General features: G+C 47.3%; 1 protein-coding gene across 4 annotated transcripts in view; it reads right to left on the bottom strand.

The window, feature by feature from the left end:
* Positions 1–22,497, bottom strand: part of KIAA0586 (KIAA0586 ortholog) — a 152,547-nt gene that overhangs the window by 95,032 nt on the left and 35,018 nt on the right. For all 4 annotated transcript variants that reach the window (XR_008596518.1, XR_008596519.1, XM_054971254.1 and 1 more), the window contains 10 exons: positions 21,996–22,170; positions 20,643–20,831; positions 19,271–19,458; positions 17,736–17,831; positions 16,822–16,905; positions 8,428–8,627; positions 6,725–6,843; positions 3,856–4,046; positions 2,655–2,814; positions 1,290–1,515 (listed from right to left, as the gene is read on the bottom strand). Coding sequence is in view for 2 of the 4 variants with exons in the window: in XM_054971254.1 (XP_054827229.1) it covers positions 1,290–1,515; positions 2,655–2,814; positions 3,856–4,046; positions 6,725–6,843; positions 8,428–8,627; positions 16,822–16,905; positions 17,736–17,831; positions 19,271–19,458; positions 20,643–20,831; positions 21,996–22,170 (1,628 nt within the window). In the remaining 2 variants the exon portion in view is untranslated. The remainder of the gene's footprint in view (positions 1–1,289; positions 1,516–2,654; positions 2,815–3,855; positions 4,047–6,724; positions 6,844–8,427; positions 8,628–16,821; positions 16,906–17,735; positions 17,832–19,270; positions 19,459–20,642; positions 20,832–21,995; positions 22,171–22,497) is intronic.

Raw genomic sequence — 22,497 nt, 5'->3', positions numbered from 1 at the left:
AACCACCCTGTGAGGCAGGTTAAAGTAAGAAATAAAAATGACAGAGTCAAGGTCGCCCACTACATTCTAATCACTATACCACACTAGCTCTCAAAAGTAAAAGGCAAGATTAATAGAACGTTATTTCAAGCATACCGGAATTGAGTGTATATTTTTCTCTTTTGCTGGTCAACATGGTATATTTGTTAGAGTGCTGGACTAGGATCTGGGAGGCCCAGGTTCGAATCCCCACTCTGCCATGGAAGCTGGCTGGGTGACCAGTCACACACCCTCAGCCTAACCGTTTTTTTTGTAAAACCTGCAGTTTTTGTAAAATCTTTAGCCCAACCCTTCTCCTCCATTTCTGCCTAGTCACCTGTAACAGGAACAGATGCATTCTCCCCTGCTTAGCCCAGCTCTGCCTCAGTTCCCTACCTTATGGCAGATGATCAGGCTTAAGTTCCACAGAGCAGGGGTGTGTCATACATAGGGTTGCCAGGCCCCCTCAATCTCCCAGCAGGGGATCAGGGCCTGGCTTCTACCTCTTTTCTGAGGGGGGTGCATGCACACTCCCTGCAAAGCACGATGATGTCACTTCCGGAAAGTGATGTCATCGCGCAGCGCCCCCCCCCCCAGTGCCCACGCTCCACAGGGGCTTGTGTTGGGGGCTGCTGTGTAGTACAGGAATGCTCCTGCACTCCACAGTGGCCCAAAACGCGCCCGCGGATCGGGCCTGTTTTGAGGTGCTGCAGAGCACAGGAGCATTCCTGCACTCCGCAGCGCCTCAAAACAGGCCCGCTTTGGGCCTGGCTTGAGCCGCTGTGGAGAGCGAGAGCGCTCCTGAGCACCACAGCCTCCCAAAATGGGCCCAATCTGCACCAAAACAGGCCCGTTTTGAGGCGCTGTGGAGCGCAGGAACACTCCTGTGCGCTGCAGCATCCCAAAATGGTCCCGATCTGCGGTAGCGCACAGCTCCGCAAGGGAGCGCGCACAGAGGGTGTGCCCCCCCTCCCCGTTGGCCACGTAAGTGGGGGCGGAGTGTGGGGGGCGAGGGCGGGGGATCCCAAGCCCCCACCAGGGGACTGGCACCCATAGTCATACACCATAAAGGTCCAGTGGAACCAGGATCAGCCCAGGGCAATCTATTGTAATGTATTGTTCCTGTGATCTTTATTGTACTTTTCTGTCCCAGTGTATTGTTCTTCCTCATTGATTAAAACTGCATTTTCTTCTAAGCTGCTTGGGATCCCCCAAATAAGATGTGCCCAAGTAAAGAGGTAAAAAGGCAACAGGCACCAGCGAGGACTCACACTGCTCTTGAGGGATAGCCCTCTTCTTCACTCCGTGGGCTGGGCTTCTCTTCCTCCAGAGGCAGCTCGACATCCCCCCATGCATTTGGAGGTTGCTGGCTTCCTGTCACTTCTCTGCCAGGGGCATGTTCGGACACAGGCGGGCTTGGCGTGGCCACTCCAGGCGGCGAAGCCACTGGAGTAGCAACAGGGGTGCAAACTGGGCTGAGAGCCGCTGCGTCAGATTCTACAAGCATTTGAAAAGAAAAAAAGCAAAAGGTGTGTTGCTTCAGCTGCTGTTTCAGGCTCTCACGTGGTTCCAAATGGGATCCCCTTGAAAAGCCAGTTGCTGCAGGGGGCCCTGTGGTTCAGCAGTAACTGCTTGGCATGCAGAAGGTGCCAGGTTCAATCCCCCGAATCTCCAGGAAAAAGGACCAGGCAGTAGATGATGTGAAAGACCTCCACCTGAGGCCCCGGAGGGCTGCCGTCAGTCAGAGACAAAATGGATCTTGATGGACTGACGGGCCGATTCAGTATAAGGCAGCTTCATGAGTGTTCATGTATGTGTGACACAGGAGTTGCTTCTCTGGGTACATTTTATGCTGCAACGTGGACTAGGGGTGCCACTGAAAGCAGATGGGGGATAAAGAGCCATTCTGGCGGACAGGCAGTTGCACAGATAGCAACTGAGGCAGCAAAGAAAACAGCCACCTGGCTGGCTCTAAAATAAGACGAGGAGGGATCCTGGCCCCAGATTCGGAAGATGCACCACCAGAAGAATTCGGGAAGCCTGTGCGGGCATTTGTGAGTGAAAACACACAGCTCATTACGGGCTCTTTTGGGGGAAAGGAAAATATTGCATGCTGCGAAGCAAAGGGAATAAGTGTAAGTAACATCATGCATTGTGTGTGTCAAGTGCTCTCAAGTCAGAGTTGACTCATGACGACCCCCCGGTGGGGTTTTCATGGCAAGAGACTAACAGAGGTGGTTTGCCATTGCCTGCCTCTGCAACTCTGGTCTTCCCTGGAGGTCTCCCATCCAAGCACTAACCAAGGCCGACCCTGCTTAGCTTCTGAGATCTGATGAGATCAGGCTCACCTGGGCTATCCAGGTCAGAGTAACATCATGCATTATTTATTTATGTTATTTTACTTACATGTATGAAGCTGCCTTACGCCATCCGTCTTTCTTGGCACTGTCTGCTCTGAACAGCAGCACTCCTTTGAAGACTTAAAGAAAGGCTCTCCCCAACCCTTGCTAGCCAAGGTCCTTTTACTAGGGACATCAGGGACCGAGCCTGGGACTGGCTGCATGCACAGTAGGCGCTCTACTGCCAAGGCAAAAACTTGCCCATAAACACTCCGGTCTTGGAATCAGCAGAGATACCTGCTGCTGCTGTCAGCTGCCGTTCACTGACCCCGCCGTCGATTTCGGTAACAGGGGGAGAGGGCTCTGGTGTTCTCACTGGCGACGGTTCTTGTAGAGGTGCGGGAGATGGAGGTGGTGTGGCTTGCGGGGTAACCAATGGAGTCGCTAACACAGGGTCCTGGAAAACACACGAAGCAGGAAAGCTGCTGAAAACAAGCAACGTTTTTAAAAATGGAGTGGCTATCACAGGAGTTTTTTGCTACCATGATACCTTCCACTGAAGCAAGCTTCAGGTGAATAGCCATGTTGGTTTGCAGTAGAAGAGCAAGATCCACGCCCAATAACACCTTAAAGACCAACAAAGATGATGAAGGGAGCGTTGACTTGCGAAAGCTCATACCTAGGAGATCTAGTTGGTCTTTAAGATGCGAATGGACCTGAATCTTGCTCTCCTCTGATGCAAGAGGCTCTTAGATAAGAGGAAGGCTGCTTGCATGGGGGAAGGCATCAAAATTGGCAGAACAGATCTGTAGGATCCAACCCATCCCCCTCATTTAAATCCATTTCTGTTCAACCTTTAATTGTTATTGGGCGAGACGGTCACCTACGTAAGCAGCAACTCCACCTCCCTCCTTCTCAATTAAAAAAGACGAGTGCTTGCAATTCTCACGGGGGAGCATGTGTTGAGGCTCAGCTGAAGCTAGGCAGACATTCAAAGCCAATATCCTTCGAGTGGAGGCTTGTGGAGCTGGGCCGAGGTCACATTTGAACGGCTGCCTCACTTTAAGAATGCACTGAGCACTTTCTGAGCTCACTCATGATTCACAAAGAGAGGCGCTAAAAGGTGGGGGGGGGAGCAAGGAGATAGGATCTGGTGGGCACAGCTTACATGCTGGTGGAAAGTGCTGGTAAGTCACAGCTGACTAACGGCGACCAGGGTTTTCAAGGCAAGAGAAGAGCAGAGGTGGTTTGCCATTGCCTGCCTCTGCGCAGTGACCTGGGTCTTCCTTGGTGGTCTCCCAGCCAAGTGCTATTCTTGGCCAACCCTGCTTAGCTTCCAAGGTCTGACAAGACTGGGCTGGCCTTAGCTAATCAGGCACAGGGCGTTAAATTTACAGGGCCATAAAGATCAACTCATTTTCAGACTTTTTTGTGGTAGCACCACAGTATAGAGAGAACAATTCTCATCACAAAACTTAAATCAGAAGGAAGTCGTCACCTTCGTGGGCAAAAGAGTCGCGTCTGAAGGCATGCCTGCGATGGAAGCTGGTTTCGGGCCTTCTCTGTCACCCAGCATGACAGCAACCGTCTCAGCAAGAGCTTCGCTCACAAAACGTCGGATCATTTCTGAATTCACAGGGACGCCGGCGCTAACAAAGAGCTGAAACCCTTCCGGGCCTGCTGCTTCCACTGAAAACAAATCCATGCATTTACAAAAATTGAAATCATATGTATAATTATTAACCCCTTTTTTTAAAAAGCCCCCCAAAGGCTTTCAGATTTGTCATGCAATGAAGAGCTTTGGATTAAAACAAAAAAAAGCACTGACATGTGCTGGAGTTCTTGCTGGGAGTACCACCCTTCATCTCTTCCTTTCTAAACCGTCTGACTTTGCTAGGTATATCCACTCTTTGGTAATTCCCAGGCTCAAGTACCATAACTGGTTCTATGTGGGGCTGCCCATGCAGGTAACTGGGAAGCTTCAATGGGTGGTCTTTCATTTGCAGCTTGGCGACATGCACACATTCAGCTGACTTTATATCTGAAAAAAGGTCTCTCCATATGAGAAGCACTGGATCCACTTGAGGGGTATCACATTAAGCTGTTGCTCCAGCCTCCACTCCGCACTTCTGGCCACCCTGCCAAGAGAAGCAAACGTTCATTCGCTCCTCACACCTCACAGCAAGGTGTTATGATCTTCACTTTCTTTAGGGTGGATTCTGCTTTAAACTTTCCCTTCACACCCTCTGGGTAGTTAGCTGCCACCAGGAATATTAAATTCCAATATATTTTATTTAAGTTTTCCCTTTGGTAACGTGTTTGAGCGTCAGGCTCCTTTGTGGTTCTATGTGGCCCTGAGGATAGGAATGGGAGATAACAATGACTCCTACTCTGGGATATAACAAAACAAAAGTTTATTATTGGTTACATAAAAGTCGTTCTTAGTTCTTCTAGTTGCTTCATCCAAACTCATTCACACAGATCTCCTGTAAGGCTTCACACACAGTTAGCCTCTTTCTCTAGGCTCTATATTTCCCTCACAGAGAACTCCTCAGACAGCACACAGCCAGCCTGTTTTCTTTTCACTCTCAATTCTTTCTCTCTCAGGCGCACACACAGTTTGCCTGCTTCAAACAGAGTGAATATGTAGTCTCACAGACACACTCAGTTCAGGCTTCCACTCAGGTTGCCTTTCCCTCACAAATACATGGACACCCTCAGGCTGCTCACAGCTCGCCTCTCTGGCCCTGACTGAACCTTTTTCTGTCCCCCAGTAACTGAAAACTGCCTTCACTCCGCCCACTCTCTGTCATCAACCAATCATATCACTCACACATCCCTCTCTTTCACCCCCACTCTTCACCTATCTCACACCAAGCATTTAAAGACACATGCACCCATTTCTTGAAATCATTACAGTAAGGCACATGTGCCTAAAACGGTTTCCCAAACTCACACAAAAGTTCAGGAAACCCTAACAGGCATGCAGGGCTCACCACATTCTGTTTTAAAGATCAAGCAGGGAAGGAAAGTTGTTTGCTAGGAGGCGGAGAGGTGGGAGAAGCAGGCAGCTGACTCTGTCAACGGACAGCCATTTTACCAGCAGCCCTTTCCACACATTCTTAAAGGGACGACCCACTCACCGAACACTGGCGGCTTTTCCCCTTGAGTCCGGACATCTCCGTTTTCAAAATGGTTGCAGGCTGTTTGGCTTCCGTTTTTTCGGTGCCTTTTTGGGACCGCGGGAAAGTGCGTTCCCAGAAAAGACTCCAAAAATCCGGAAGCCAAACAGCCTGCAACCATTTTGAAAACGGAGACGTCTGGAGTCAAGGGGAAAAGCTGCCAGTGTTCGGTGAGTGGGTCGTCCCTTAAAGGACATTCAGAAAGGGTCCTTATTAACAATAGTAATGTTGAGCAAGAACTGAGCCCAACAGCACCTTAAAGACCAACAAAATTTTGAGCGGATAAGCTTTCAAGAGCCAAAGCTCCTTTTGACAGGGATGTTAACAGCTTTTTCCATTTTGTGAGTCACTTTGAGAACTCTTTTAGTTGAAAGGCAACTAATAAACACCTTAACAAATGAACAGTTTGGAGCGCTCTCTATAGCAGCCCCCTCTCTCTAGAACGGCTGCTGAACTGAAAGCTACAGCACTCAAATTTTTGTACAGGATGCAAAATTTTTCTTTTCCAGTTGGCATTTAACTAAGAAAGTTCTTTCTCTGACAACTCAGTACTGTTTCTGGATTGTCATAGGTAGTTTACTTAAAATACTGATATTCTGCCTTTCTCAAAAGTTAAACCAGTTTGGATATCTTTAAGACATACACTCCGAAAACAACTGCGTATGGCTTCCATGCAGACAAATTACTGCTTCACAGTTGTGAAGACCTGGGAACCATGCCCTGGAACCAGTTCTATAAGCACTCCTTCTAGTCTCTTCGAAATAAGTGTATGCAATCCAGAGTGTATAGAAAAATCAAACAAAGGAACAACCAAGTACTTCTTCTGGAATTCCCCGGCACAATAGGGCTGTTCATACTGGGCAAAACAACTCATGGCTTATTTTTTTAAATCAAATGCAATTCCAGCTGCAAATGAAAAAAATGCAAAAAAACCCACAGAAAAACCAGTGTAAGCATTCCTTGTGAAAACATCTTAATGCATTACAGAATCTTGGCACTATCCATGCCAAAAATCACTGAATACATTCCTAGGTCAAGTGGAGATAACATTCTGCTCTTTAAATGCACCTGCTGAGAATGTTCTTTTCCTAAATGCACTCTGTTGCCTGCTGAAATCTTGGTTCAAATGAACTACGGGGGAAAGAGCAGACAAAGAAGGGGAGGGGCCCAACCGCTGTTTCTCACCAATGTCTGAGAATGCCGCCTGGCTCTCCTCACTGTCCAAAGAATCGACATTGGGCACCGCCTGCTTCTGGGCTGGGTACATCCCGCTGATTACTCGAGCCATTACCTCTTGCTCCACCCTGGGAAAAGAATTGTTTGAGTTCTTAACTCTGCTGTTTGTATACAACGAATCCCACAGAGAAAAGAGAACAGATTTTCACTGTTCAGACCATGCAAAATCCCTTGGCTGGCTTGCTTTCTGCTCTCAACACAAAGGCCAAATCCTTACCTTCCAGATGCATCATAGACCTGGCCTGTCATATTTCTGTGCCCTCGTCTCCTCACAGACCCCAAACCGTGACCATAGTACCTTCTCCAACTCCAACTCTCAGCATTCTCAGATTTTCCAGAGTCTTTTCGGCCTACGACTCCCTACCAGACTGTGGCCACTCTCTTGTCCTCAAATTCTTCCAAACCTCTTCTTCTGTGACACTTTGAGTTAACTCGGTATGCCTAACCCTTAACCTCAGCGTCTTTCAATGCATTAGCACTTTACCCCCACCACCCAGTCTCTGCCTTTCTTGTTTTCTCTCCCTTGTGTTGGGCTTAATGCTGCAATCTGCAGGCACAAACATCAGCAATCCTTCTAGTTCTCAGGGCTATAGAAGCCAGGGCTGCACCGATGAGATGAAATTGCCACCTCCTTCTGCAAGCACCAATTCTGAGGACCAGGGGGCGATTTCTCCTCCTTCCTCCTCAATGCCCTGCACCGACCTGCATGGCTATTAGTCTATGATGGGCCAACATGGTGGCCAGAGTGTCAGAGCCAGGTATAAAAATATTAAAGAGTCCAGTAGCACCTTTAAGACTAACCAACTTTATTGTAGCATGAGCTTTTGAGAACTAAAGCTCTCTTCGTCAGACGCATTGTCAGCCTTCGAGAACCACAGCTCTCTTCATCAGATGCATCTGACGAAGAGAGCTGTGGTTCTCAAAAGCTGACAATGCATCTGACAAAGAGAGCTGTGGTTCTCAAAAGCTGATGATGCATCTGATGAAGAAAGCTGAGGTTCTCGAAAGCTGACAATGCGTCTGACGAAGAAAGCTATGGTTCTCGAAAGCTTATCCTGCAATAAACTTGGTTAGTCTTAAAGGCACTACTGGACTCTCTACTATTTTGCGACTACTGACTAACATGGCTAACTCCTCTGGATCTAGATCCAGGTTTGAAACTCCATTCTGCCATGGAAGCTCATTGGGTGACCTTGAGCCAGTCACACATGCAGCCTAATCTATCGAACTGGGTTGTTGGGAGGATAAAATGGAGGCGGGGAGAACGTTGTGCTACACTGGGTCTACTTTCGGGAGAAGAGGAAGTAAATAAATCAAGGAACTTCCATGAACACACTTCCTTGGAGTCAGAAGGGACTGCTGGGAGGGGAGGGGGAATGTGGGAAGGACCCACAGCCATCATGCCTTCCGCTGTCAGATCACAGGAGCCAAGTCCGTTGCCTCACCCACTGTCAACATTTTGCCTGAAAGCTCCTCCTCACCATTGGAACGGCCTTTTTGGGCATCTGATACTATGCAAAGCTCACACGCATCAAGGGCACTTTAGCAAGAAAAAACAACCCAGAATGTTGCAGAAAGGTCCCGTACGTGTTTCGGGTTTGCCCTCCTGCGAAGTTTACCACCACTTCATCGTCACGGCCCTGAGAACTCACCAACTAACCAGCTTGTTTTCCAAAGTTTCCCGTGTTTCTATTATTTCGTCCAGAATGTCTACCGAGGGGTGAGGAGCAGGAGCCACTGGTGGGAATGGCGGGCCGCTGTACTGCGGAGACCCCGTCTCACTTCGCCTGTTGAACTCCAGAAACGGTTCCAAGAATCCCGGAATCCCTTCGTCGTCCCCGTCCCCTTCATCCTAACGGCAGCAAAAGCCAAGCAAGTCATCAGCACACCCCAGTCAGCTTCAGGGCTGAGCATATTGCTTGATAAAGCGTCGTTCCAAAGGGTAGACAAATTGCACTCACATCACAGAGCGCCGCGGGCAGCTCTGTTAGAGAATGGTTAGAGAGGGACTCAGATTCGAACGCCCGCTCTGCCACGGAAGCTGGCTGGGTGACCTTGGGCCAGTCCAACACTCTCAGCATAACCTGCTTCGCAAGTTCAAGCAATGATGAAGAGGAGGGGCAAGAAATCTACGCCACCCTGTGCTCCCCGGGGGAAGGGTGGGATAAAAATACACTAGGCCCGCACATACACAGCCCAACTCCACCCAGCAACATCTTGTTTTTAACCAGGTTCCCTTTCTTTCTGAGGGTGCTGCATTCCACATGCTGGATGCCTACTCTTGGCAGGCCTGAAGATCCCTGCTAACGACGGTAGCTGGCTGTGTTGTTGACCCAAATAAAAGCTGGAAGCCTGAGCTGGAGAGAACAGTTTGGATGAGCATCAAGACAAGCTTGATATGGAAGCAATTAGGGGCGGGGGGGGGGGAGTTGGTAGGGAGAATATAGGGGCTGGGATCCGAAGAGGACTTAAGGCTATAGCCAGTGAGGATACGGGGCCTGTTCTGTTGAGCCACAAGCTCTGCCTCCAGCCCCCTCCACATTAGAAATGGTTTGAAATCTGCCTACCCCCAGTTTCAAAAAGGACTTTGCTATCTGGCTCGGGAAGCAGCCGGTCAAGAAACACATGACTGAAGCTACACTGGGCACACAGAACTGGTTGCTAGGTTCCTGGGATGCTGCCCGTGGATTTCTCCTGTTTTCCTGCTCTGTTTATGTGTACATTACCATTTTAGGCAGGCAACTCTGGGTCCCTTTAGTAGAAAAACAGGCTACAAATTGTTTTAAGTTTTTGGTTGGGCCTCGCGAATAATGTCTGCTAATGGAAAGGGGAGGGTGATTTTCAATGATCCCCACCCCGTGCTCCTCCTGTCTGATTCACACCAACAGCTGTGGCTGCCCTAGAATTGGGGAGGAAGCGTAATTCCGTTCTGCCAATGTAAGTGCAGAATCCCAGACCGTTGGTGGAAATGGTCCCCGGGATCCAACCAAACAGCTGACTCGATAAAACAGTCCCATTCCTTCTCTCTAACTGCAACAGGCAGGTTACTGTTATCCCCATCTTACAGAGAAGAGACTGAGGCAAAGGGCTAAACTGCACTTTACATGGGAATTGAATTAATTTTATTTATGACATTTGTTAGAGAAAGGGTAGGAAGAAACTCAAGGACTGTCAATGATGGCTTTTCCCAAAGTATACTTTCCCCTTAAAAAGCGTACCCTATTCTGATTTGGATAGGGTTTTAGCATGTGTGCATGGGGCAGGCGGGGTGTGTGTGTGTGCCTAATTTCCCCCCCTCTGTGCAGGTTCCCTGGAAGAGGTCACGTACCACCACTACCACTACCAGTTCTGGTAGGGAAAAAACAGCTCCTCTTTTGTCTCCCTCCACCCGCAAGGTTAAAAAAAAACACATACTGTTTTTCATATCAGGATAACAACAGAGGAAGAAAAAGTTAACAGTCCACCCCACCCCAGGCCCAAATTAAATCAAAGGGTCTTCATGGCTGCTTTTAAACATTATTGACCCCAGATCAAGGCATGTACAAAGTCCTGAATGTGGGCAACTTGCTGACAGTCATGGCGAGATGGGATCCAAATCCATGTCTCCCAGATTCAAGGGCAACAATTTTCCTAGAATCGGCCACCTTCTTCTATGTCTTAAAGCAGAGTGCTAGAGGAAGCATCTGTTCATGGGCTCTTTCTGTACATGCTTTGCAAACACATGGCAACAAGACGGTCTGTTTCCCACACTAATATTCATGGGCAACATTCGTTCCCGAGCTCCAGTATGGTTCCCATTATCTTTTCCTGCAGATGCAAAGGTTAGCAAGCATGCAAAATTTATGCCACTGAAACACAGACACTCGTGGCCATAACTCATCTCGAGAACAAAAGTACCATCTTTTCCCAATGACTAATGATAATACTTTGTTATTCCTATCGGTTCTCTCTGACATTTCCTTAAGAGTGTTAAGTACAAAAAAGTAGAGCTCAGTCAAAATGCACTCTCTCTGTAGTCTTACCAAATTTGGCAACTGATCTGTCAGTACCAAAAAGGGATTCACAATGAGTGTAAAATAAAAATCAAAGCATGGAAAACGGGAAACCACACAATGTCATTTTGCTACTGCTTATTCTTGACTATTTATCGTCCTTACCTTCTCTATCCTCAGCTTCATGTGCCCTCACTTGCCAATTAATCTGACATGCTGTGGCGATCCACATGATATTGTCAACAATGTCATAGAGCTACAAGTAGTGTGGCAGTGTTGTGAATAGCCATAAATAAAATCACTTGACTATTTACCTCCCTTACCTTCACTATCCTCAGCTTCATGTGCCCTCACTTGCCAATTAATCTGACATGCTGTGGCGAGCCATATGATATTGTCAACAATGCCGCAGAGCTACAGCTAGGGTAGCAGTGTTGTGAACAGCCATAAACAAAGTCATGTGGGTCACCACAGCCAATCAGAAGTGAGAGCAAAGGGGAGCAAGCCCAACACAAACGTTTTGCCTTCCACACAGTTCAAAGCTACCTCGGTTCATAACTTTCCATAAAGAAAGACAAGTGAGCTGCCAAACATTTTGTGAACATTTCTGAGGGTGTGTGTCCTTTCAGCAAAGCAGTTTGGAGGGTTTTTTGTTTGAAGTCTTTGATATCTCTCCCATCTTGAGATGTCAACATATACGCTTTCTGATTAAAGCTGACTCTTGCACATCTTCCAGCTCATCGCCCACACAATCTCGGGCCAAACATGTGCTAGAGCTGGAATGTTTTGGAAGGCCTTGTGGCTGAAAACACAGTCTGAACTGCCAGAGACATGATGAAAGCCATTCCGGAGAAAATGGAAAATAAACAGCAGAATACCCAGGTCCCCACTGCAAGGAGCTGCGCTCCTGGTGTCTTTTACGGCGGCTTCATCAGCGGCTGGCTTTGCACAAGCCACAGATAAGAGGCTAGGCAACTCCACTTTGCTTTTTAAACCTCACAGCCACTCTTTCCCCTAGGTGGTTAGAAGGAGGGGGGAAATACACACCCTTTTTGCCTGTCTTTTTGATTCCAGTGTAAATAACAGTGCACACAAAGGAAGGGCGAAGGGTCTGTGGCTCTCCCACCACCCTGGCAAGTCAGGCTGCCTGATAACCAAGCAACTGATAATGAGGGTTCTACACGGCACTCTTCCATCTCCTTCTCTCTCTCAGAAAAGCCTCCTGATTCACATAATGTTCCTATTAGAGAGCAGGATTCTCTCTAGTGTGCAAATCTTATACTGGAATCAGAAGCCATTAAGATTCCTGGCACAGAGTGAAAAGATAAATGGCCGGGGATGCTCTTTCCCTCTTGGTAATCATGCTCCTTCCTTATTTATTATTTATTGAATTTATAGTCCGCTCTCCCCACAAGCGGGCTCAGAGCGGATTCACAACATAAATACATCAAAACAACGAAAAACATTGGTAGCAATCGTGTCAATACAGCATTAAGCATAAAAGGCAGCTCATGCTGCACCCTACAATTGGAAAAGGTACCCTGAAGGAAGGCCAGGGCATCCTATCCTTATCTGTCTTTCACCGGGGGGGGGGGGAATCAGCTGTTGATGCCACGGATTATTTATTATTATCTATTTCTATGAAATTCCCAAGGGATCTGCAGAGGTGGCTGACTCCGTGATGGCTGGCAGGCAGCTAGGTCTCAGGAAGTAACAGCACCAGTTTGCATTATGAAATTTGGAGAAATTCTCAGCTCTCAAATGAGAAAACACAGCAAAACATCAGCGTTCCACAAGGAACTTTGACATCGGTGGTACATGAGGATCTTACGGGTTTTGTTGGGGCAGTCTCTGTTCCTTTAAAACAATGTGCTCAGAAGTGTTAAAAGTGTCCACACCTGATTTTGCTTTGAGCAAAGCATTAAGACCTCGTGCCTCGGTCAAGGGGGTGGTATTTTCTCTCAACAGGAGAACTCCTGCTCCCAAGTCTAACCATGTCTTGGGCCAGCAGAAGGGAGAGGGCGGCTTCCACGGATCTCTGCCACTGCAGACCACTTCCACGCATTACCCAGGGATCCACTGACCTGCAGAGGCATCTTTGGGGGGGGGGGCACAGCTGGCTGCAGTGAGGGAGAAGGGTGGGAGAGTTAGCACCAAGTGCTGCTCGGCTCAGGCTAGACAAGGTGTAATAACAGGGTGGGTCTTATGGAACCGTATAGGCCGCACTGACATGGATCCTGCCACTCGACCTGGCAGAGTCTGAAACCTTCCATCCGGCCTAAGGGGCTCTTCCTCTGGGGGAAGTTGGATGAAGCTCCTCCTTGGACTGGAAGAAGATTTCAGGCTTTCCTGAGTGGAGTGGGAGGACGCGGGCCACTGCAACTAGTTTTTGCTTTCAATTAAAAAATAAACAAGAAGCCAGGATGGCGGAAATTCAACGCCGCAGCCACAGAGCGTCCACAAAATGGCTGCTACAGAACTTGTTTAATAGCAATGGGATATAGTTAGATTGTTTGGCTTTTATTGATAAGCTCTGTTTTGAATTGCCACGATTATTAAGCAGCCCCTTTGACAGGGGATGCAGAAGAACCTCAACTGATAAATGTACCAGCGTATTACACTTCTCAGAGCTTGGACCCAAAGTATCCCTAGGGCTTCGCTGCCTTTGTGCTCCTGTGGTCGCCCACCTTGCTCCCCAAATGCTGGTCTGGGGGACAAGGGAGGACCAGCATAGGGACAGAAAGAGAAGAGGGAATCAGGAAAAAAAATGACCTTCCTCCTTCCATCCATGAGCAGAAAATGACCTCTGGAACCAACCCAAGTGGAAAAAATGTGTAAGAAACACATCCACCGGGAAACTAAGCAAGCTGCTAAAGCTAGACAAAGAACTGTGATCAGTCAAGCCGAAGAGCTACAAGAGAGAGCCAATGAGGAAGGGAAAAGGAGTGTGTACTGGCCGAGCACAATTCAAGGTGTTGTTTTGGGCATTTAAAGCCCTACATGGCTTCGCACCAGGGTATCGGAAGGACCATCTTCTCCCATATGTTCCTGCCAGGAAGGAGGCCTCTCCCTCCTTCACAGGGAGAGGCCTTCCTAGCTGTCCGATCTGCTAACGAAGCTCAACTGGGGGGTACACAAGAGAGGGCCTTTTCAGTGGCAGCCCCACGATTACGGAAAAGCATCCCTGGGAAGGTACGCCTGCTCCTTCACTGTCAATCTTCAAGAGGCAGCTGAAAACATTTTTATTTAGGGCCGCTTTTAGTTAACTTTGTGTTTATGTTCACTGGCAGCCCTAAATTGTGTTTTTAAACTCTGTTTTTATTCATTTTATTATTTTATTTATATTGTAAGCCGCCTTGAGTTCCTGCAGGGTAGAAATGAGGTTAAAAATGTTTTAGATAAATTAAACGAATAAATAAAATGGCACTGACCAATGCCTGACATTGACCGATGTTCCTGTTTTGGAACAGGAAGTGACATCATGATGCTAAAAAAAAGCTGCCTTGAGTTCCTGCAAGGTAGAAAGGTGGCTAAATAAAGGTTTTTAAATAAATACATTTAAAAACCTTTAAAAGCTCGGGATGCCACGCCTGCTGTGTCTAAATCAACCTCATTATGAACAGGACCTCTGAAGTCAAGATGTGGGGCTATGCAGCGGCACGACCACTCCCCCAACCCTGCACGTGCCAGAACAGTCCTGGGGCCAGGCTTGCAGCGCAGATGCCACAGGTTCAGCAGCACTCTGGCATGCAGTCCTTCTGCCCTGGTCAGTGTGTTGCCAGGGGCCTCCTCCTCCTGTTATGGGGCCTGCTATGAACTGTGTCAGTTTCCTGCCTTGTTGTTTAGAGGCTCCACCAAAGACTCTGTTTAAGGGCAGTATTGCCCATGCCTGCTTCCTGTTCTCTCTGCTGTAATGGGCCGTGCCACCTCTGCCTGTTTCCTGCCTCCTTGGACACCCACCTCACCTGGGCCCAGAGCCATGCCACTAGCAGCACGGTGCCAGCCGGACGGACCCTCCACGAGCCTGGCCGCCCCCCCTCCCTGGTCAGTTCCCGCGGACAGCCCCTTGCAGGACGGTCACTGGGTCTGCCCTCACCCCTGGGCAGCCTGCTAGCAAGCCCAAGACGTGCCAAGGAAGAAGCCAAGTTCCCAGGCAGCAAAGAAACAACGTGGACAGTTTATTCTGAGGCTGCCATTTCGCGAATGCGCTCCTGTCACGTCCACAGCGCCCAGCCTCACCCTGATATGCATATCGTTGGAAGCCACCCTGAGATAGAAGCTACGTGCCAGCTGCCCAGAACACCTAATGGACGTATGTCAATACAACCACCGCATTCCAGGGCAGATGCCATCAAGACAACTCCAGCTTCCTGGCAGATTCGATCAACCCGCCCGGCACTCCCCTCCCCTCCTTTGTCCCCTCTTCCCGAGGTGTCACAATCAGACCCTAAAGTGGCCCATTAGCGTTAACAGAACCATCAAGCTTTTGTTTCCCCTCCTGAGAACTACATGGAAGGCCCCCGCCTCAGGGTACATTTTTGGGTACTTAAGCAGGCTCTGCCTGCCATGAGGCGCGTGCCATTCCTATCTGAAACCCCGACCATCACTCTGCGTGTCCAGTGCAGACATTAGATATCACCCCGCTTCTTCGACCTCAAGTGGGTTCCCTGCTAATGCAAACGGCTCTATTTTTCCTACTCTTTCTTTCTTAGTTCTTGTTATGTACCTTGCTTGTGTGTGTTATTGTAGGCATACGCCAACACTATTAGTAAACACGTTTTGAACTTATTAGTCCTTGCCTCTTTATTGCACGAGTAATCTGGAAGACGGACTCTGGTATAGCTTGTTGAGATCCGCACTAATTAAACCCAGACTGCATGCTAATTTCCCCATAAATAGCAGTTCTGGTAACAAGTGGGCTGGCACTGCTGCATGTAAGCCAGGCCTCATGCCAAGTATGAAATCATGCAGTTTGTTTATTTAGTAAAATATTTTTACCCCGCCTTTCCAAATAGTTCAAAGTGGCTTACAATAGTAGATTATAAACATTTACAGTTAAAACCACAATAAATTAACAACCCCCATTATATCATATGTGGTGGACCTGTGAGGTAGCAAAGCAGTTCTGGGGAGATATTACAGAAGCTATGACTGAAATTTTACAAATCCCAATAAATAAGAACCCAGAACTACTGTTGTTAAATTTGAAATTAGAAGAGATTCCCAGGCAACAAAGAACTTTATTATTCTATATGACAACAACGGCAAGAATTTTATATGCTCAGAAATGGAAGATGCAAGAAGTACCATCTATTGAAAATTGGATACAAAAATTGCTGTACGTGGCAGAAATGGACAAAATGACGAGAAAGTTGAGAGAACAGAATCCAGAAGAATTTTTTAATGACTGGGGGAAGTTAAAACAGTATTTGGAAAAGAAGTGGGACGTAAAGGGAGAATTATGGTTGTTAGATAACTATTAAGCTTACAGAAAGGAAGAGATACTGATCTTTACAAAAGAAGAGGGGAGATAAGTTAGAAATATAATGTAATTGATAGTTTGATGTTAGGTTTTGCTTAATTCAACATATATTATCTATCTCAGTAGCATATTAAGACAGTTAAGAATAGAAAAGGAGATATAAGTAGTAGGTTTAGACAGCGGGTTGGAAAACTGTTGGAAGTCTTAGATTAAGGGGGGGGGAAAGGGTGGGAGAATATGGAAATGAGGGTTTCAATTGAAAATCTGTAATATTAATTTTTACTCACCCAATAAAAATTTCTTTAAAAAAAACAAAAAAAAAATAACAACCCCTAAATCCCTCCTCCCTCACTTTGTTTGGAAGTGCATTTCAGATGCATTACCAAAAAAAAAAAATGGAAGTTCCATCACTGCCTGCAACAAATGGAACTCGATATGCTCATTTCTTTAAGAGTCTCTTGGAAACGAATAAACATTCATAAAAGCAGACCACTAAGCAGCTCATTTGATGGGTGATAATGGTCTTGTTCAAATGACGGATTGTGTTTCCTCCCGTGCAAAAGAAAACTCACCTGAGTGACATCCGTAACCTCAGCGAAGTCGGTGCCAGGAAGCCTGAGTTCGTCTTCCTGGTGCCAGCTGTCCTCTGGAGTGGTCTGCAATTGACAGGGCAAGCAAACCTTGAGATTTAGCTATAGAAGACACAGCAGGATTACAACAGCTGTCTCCCTAAAGGCCCCTGGCTCTGCAATCCGGAGCCCAGAGAAACAGCCTACAGTGGATTCATTGAGAACTGGGGCTGGGGGGAAAGTGTACGTAGGAGGACAGAAGAAAAGTCAGCGATGAACTTAAACATCTCCGACAAGGGAGGTGACACAAAGTATTTGAAATTCAGCAAATTACAAAACTTGGAGGGCCACGCAATGCAGAATTTAAGCTTGCCAATTTCAGCAGGCTTAATCTGGAGTAAGTCTGCCCAGTATTGCATTGTTAGTACCTCTGCTTCTCCTGCCCCAGTCCTGCTGAACTTTGATTCATTTATGCAAATTCTATAAAGGTGAGGAGCAGGGCCTTTTCAGGGGCCAACTGTGTGTATGTGCCATCACTTCTGACCTATGGCAACCCTATGAACTCCAAAACATCTTATCACCATCAGCCTTTCTCAGATCTCGAAAAGTGGCGGACACGGCTTCCTTTATTGAGTCAAGCCATCTCATTTTGAGTCTCTCTCTTTTCCTACTGCCCTCAACTTTTCCTTGCATTTTCTTTCCCGTGATGTGGCCAATGTACGATAGCCTCAGTTTAGTCATTTTAGCTCCGAGGGAGAGTTCGGGCTGGAGGAGGTGGGAATGGGGTTTCCCCCCAGGTGGTGCTGCTGCCATTAGCCCAGGTGTTGGTAAGTACGCTGGGGATGGGTACAGGAAGGCTGGGCCGGAGCTAGGGAAGGATAAAAAATGGGATCTGGGGTCCAAGCTTGAGTAACTACCTGCATCAGTGCCTTGGTAGGAAGGGGCATGGAAGGGATCTGGTTTCCACTTGGGCTGCCGCTTGAAACGCTATCGATGTCAACGTTCGGGAGCACCTGGAAAAGAACAGCAACTCACAAGTTCCTCAGACTATTGTCGTATGTTCTGACATGGGAGGGGGACATGAGCCCCAGTCACTCCTCAGGCATGTGCACTTCATCTTCGCTCGGAGTCACAGTTTGGTAGCATTGCCAGCCAAAGGGCAACCTGTACCGTGAATATCACTGCCTGCTGCTCTCCAGCAAAAGACATTCAAAGAGAGAGATGCCGGCATGGAACTGCTGAATTAGAATTCATCTCAACCCCCTTCCTCCACTCCAACCCGAGGAGCTGAATAAGGAACTAAGATCACTCAACTGTTAACTTACTTTGCAAAAGAAGGGAGATCATATCATCATCAGTTGCTGTTACTGTGACTATTTCTGGGCTTTTTAAAAATTACATTTGAATTTTACATGGTTACATCTCACCCTGTATTTCATTGCCCTTGGGGATCCTGCCATTTACAATTTTCCTTCTTTGTAACCTCATATATAAATGTCTTGTCTAATGAGGACCCATGATACACATTTGACGAAGAGGGCTCTAAGTCCACAAATGCTTCTGCTAGAATGAAACTGTGCTAGTCTTTCAGATGTTTCAAGAGTCCTGCCCAGTCTCCCTGAAAGACCACTTAATGTATATACAGGTATTGGCTTCTAATTTATAATACTGATTCTACACTTTTTTACTGGGCACACATCAAATATTAATCTCCCAATGGAAAGAACAGAGCCATCGCAAAGGAGGAGAACAACGATCTCACCATCAAAGCTTGTTCCAGGTGGCAAAATGCTTTCTGGTGGCCTTTACTATCTCTCATTGCCCATTACTGCCTATCATTCAGGGGTGGACAGAGAAAAGGCAAGCGAGCATTGACCTACGGACCCATCCTACTTGTAAACTGACACGATTGCACATGGGAGGGGGGCACCTGAAACCGCGATATAGATGGTATTCTCTTTGTGGGGAGGTGGTGCTCTGTTGTCTTGGTGCTGGAAGGAAGGCAGTGGGAGGGCTTCTGGTGTCCTGGCCTCACTGACAGTCCTTTAGATGGCACTGGATTTCTAGCCACTGTGTGTGACAGAATGTTGGACTGGATGGGCCACTGGCCTGATCCAACATGGCTTTGCTTATGTTCTTATGAGCTGTTCTGGTATAGCAACGAGCAAGGGACTGCTGCACAGTCACTCGAAAGAGTGAGTGGCAATGGGTGAGCAAGACAGCCCACCAACCCTTTGCAAACGGAGAGAGAATGGGAAGGGCTGGGCCAACGCTGGGCAGGCAGGGGCCTCAAATCCTTGCTGCTGCCCAAGGCTGGGCCTCGTAGGAGCAGTGGGCCCTAAACAGCGGATCACTCATCGCTGAGAACGATTCAAGAACTGAAGAGACACAGAGGCAGGGATAATCAGGGCTACACCTTTACTGATCCAGTTAAGCATTTCTGGTTCCTTACCTGCACTGCGAGCTTGGGAGGATCCCTCTTCTCCGATTTCATCTCTATTACGGCAATATTTGGCTTTTGCACACTTGGCTGCAGCTTTGGGGGAGCAGGAGGAATGGAGGTTGTCACTGTAACAGGGTGGAATTGGCCGATGATTATTCCTGCGGGTTCGGGTGAGACGCTGCTGCTTTGTTTCTGACCTAATGAAAAAGCAAAAGGGACATGGGAGAGAAACGTCCTTAATAAATCCTGAAGCAGAAGACATTACAGACAAAATAAAAATGAACAAAATGTGATTGGGTCAAAGGATATATAGAAAGATCTTTATAATAATCGTAATTTCCAAAGGACGGTTATAGCAGACCCATAATACAGTTAAACTGCCTTTTTGATACAAGCTGTCTTCCACAGCCTGCAATGTTCATTTCTGGAAGATATACCAGGCATATGCTTGGGTGCACACAGCCCCGGGGAAATAATCCACGTGCACAGAAAGGATGGGAACATGCACAGATCTGAGGTCAAAACCAACTTTATTATAGCATAAGCTTTCAAGAGCCACAGCTCTCTTCGTCAGATGCATCTGACGATGCATCTGATGAAGAGAGCTGTGGCTCTCGAAAGCTTATGCTACAATAAAGTTGGTTAGTCTTAAAGGTGCTACTGGACTCTTCACTATTTCACTACTACAGACTAGCAAGGCTAACTCCTCTAGATCTGAGGTCTGCTCCCTCAGTCTACTGTATCAAGAGCAACTACGGCGAGGCAAAGGGTGAAGAGCCCCAATCAGACTTAAAAACCAGGTGTTAACACTTGAAAGAAAACTGGGCTGCCTCTGAGAAAGTTCAACTTCACCTAAAGATGTATTGGTCATTAGCAAAGCACGCGCAGGAATTGAGCTGCTCAGCCAGGAAAGTCACTCCACTACCAGACTAAATGTTTAACTAGTTTCCAGTTTGCTTCTGTTGTCTTCCCAGTTCTGATATTTTCCCCCAACTCTGATGCCAAAGAATCAATTTTTTCTCTCTGTTGGCCTTGGCACTTCCATTTAGCAGAGTGACATCTAGGGATGGATAAGTGCACCTACAACAGACGGTGCGTATTTCACCTTGTTGACTGAGCCACTCGACTTCTTTCGTAAAACATTTCTACTGTATTAGTGAGGGTCATCAAAAGACACAGCAGGAACGTGCACCGGAAGCTCATTAAATGAGGCCCGTTTTCTATCTCATTCTCTCATGCTCCCAAACAACAGCCCTGTACCAATCGGCTTTCAAACAACTCAGAAAAGTCCCTTTTGAGCCTCCATAGGAAGCAGCAGCAGGATTTTCTCCAAAGCAGAGCATGTGAAAGAACGAAGTTTCCTAGGGGTTTTTGTCCATACCTAATGGAACAGCCATTGGAATGAGATGGCCTTCTAGAGGACCAGAGGCATCGGGTGCCTCTCTGATGGGGCTGAAGAGAAACTGGAGTTCCCGGCCAGGAGCAGAACGTGGACGAGGCTTTTTAGGGCTAGTGGCTTTGCTGTGTACACAGGGACCTGTCTGCGTCTTCGCTGATTTGACTTTGGTACCTGCAAGGACAATGAAACAACAGTAAGTCTCCAGCAAGCACAAGCTGACAACAGTGTGGGTTTTCAGAGCAGGCTTTCGTAATGGCTGCATTGTGAGGTTAAAAGCAGAGGGCTGTATAAAGAACAGGCTGGATATTTTTCTGTACCTACCCCCAGTGCTTCTAACTCAGCACAGAAATGCCAGCCTCTATGTGCAGAATCCAAAAAACGGAAGCCCGCTGCTGGGAACAATCGTCACCATACCAGCTGCATTGTACTTTCACATCCTGATGCCCTCCCTTGTAACACCCTACCCACTTTCAGCTGGGATATAAAGGCTCAGGGACTCCGTTCCTACTCATGTCTGAAGAAGGGAGCTCTGACTCTCGAAAGCTTGCACTCTGAAAATCTTGCTGGTCACTAAGGTGTCACTGGACTCCAATCCAGCTGCACCACCGTCCTTGATCTCTGACCCAGTGATGGGTCAGCATGCTCAGCTCTTTCCACAGGAGGAAGCACGTAATGGAGTGGCGGGGGCTGGTTCCCTAACCCCACTTCCTTGGGTGGATCTGTAGGAGAGATCCTATCCGTAACAGAGATCCACTTTACAGGACTGAAGGAAAGAGGCTGAGAGAACAGATTGCTCAGTGGATTATAAAAAGGTTTAATTTTGATCGTTACAGCTGCTACACAGTCTTACAGGTTATTTAAAATCTGGAAACAAGAAAGCAGTCAGACGTAAGCAGGTGTCCCAGCTCACCTTCCAAGAAGGAGCTAATCTGACCGGCAGCAACTTTCCAAAGCGCCGGCCCAATTTAACCTAAGGGAGATGCCCAAACCTGAGTTTAAGACTTATACATGCAATAACGACAACAACATTCGATTTATATACCACCCTTCAGGACAACTGCAAGACATTTCCTACACCACCAAATTATGGGTCCCACTCATAAATCCGAATCTATTAAAAATCCCCACTGAGATATAAAGCTTGCTGGGTGACCAGTTGTTTCCTCTCAGCCTAACCTACTTTGCAGGGTTGTTGTGGGAGCAAAACAGAGGATGCAAAACCATGCACTACACCATGAGCTGTTTGTAAGCAGAGTGGGATGAAAATGTGATAGGCTAATGGGAATTAAAAACTGGTAAGTATTTGAAGTATTGAGAAAAGCATGCATCACCTACCTCTAACACTTTCAATTAATTTAGGTCTTGGAGGTTTTAACTTGGGAGGCGGAGAATTGATCCTCAGATACGGAGATTTCTTAAGTGTGCTCCTGTGACCCTGGTAAATTGGTCTCCCATAAATCTGAGAGAGATACCCTTCATTTGGAACTGCTGTGCTCGTTTTCAGAAGCACCTAAATAAAAACAGAAAATGCCTTCTGAAAATTTCTGTAAAAAAAAAACGTAAGCGAAGAAAGAGCTGACAGAGGGATAGATTTGGGCCGAGAAGAACTGGATCCCAAGACTGCTCTGCCATGTAAGCTGTTGTGGAGGTGTATGTGTGTGGGGGGGTGGGGCGTGTGCCTTGGCCCGTTATTCTCATAACCTTCCCTGAGTGAACTGGCACAATGTATGCTACCCTTGGTAAAGGAGAGAATAAAAACATGTTAGGTGAACTGCTATTTAGATAAAGGTGCAAGCACCGAGTCTTGCACCTTTATCTAAATAGCTAACCCATGGGG

This window comes from Eublepharis macularius, chromosome 2, assembly GCF_028583425.1.
Source record: "Eublepharis macularius isolate TG4126 chromosome 2, MPM_Emac_v1.0, whole genome shotgun sequence".
Lineage (NCBI taxonomy): Eukaryota > Metazoa > Chordata > Lepidosauria > Squamata > Eublepharidae > Eublepharis > Eublepharis macularius.
The sequence above is the reverse complement of the archived record's forward strand: the minus strand, read 5'-3'. Positions and strand labels throughout refer to the sequence as shown.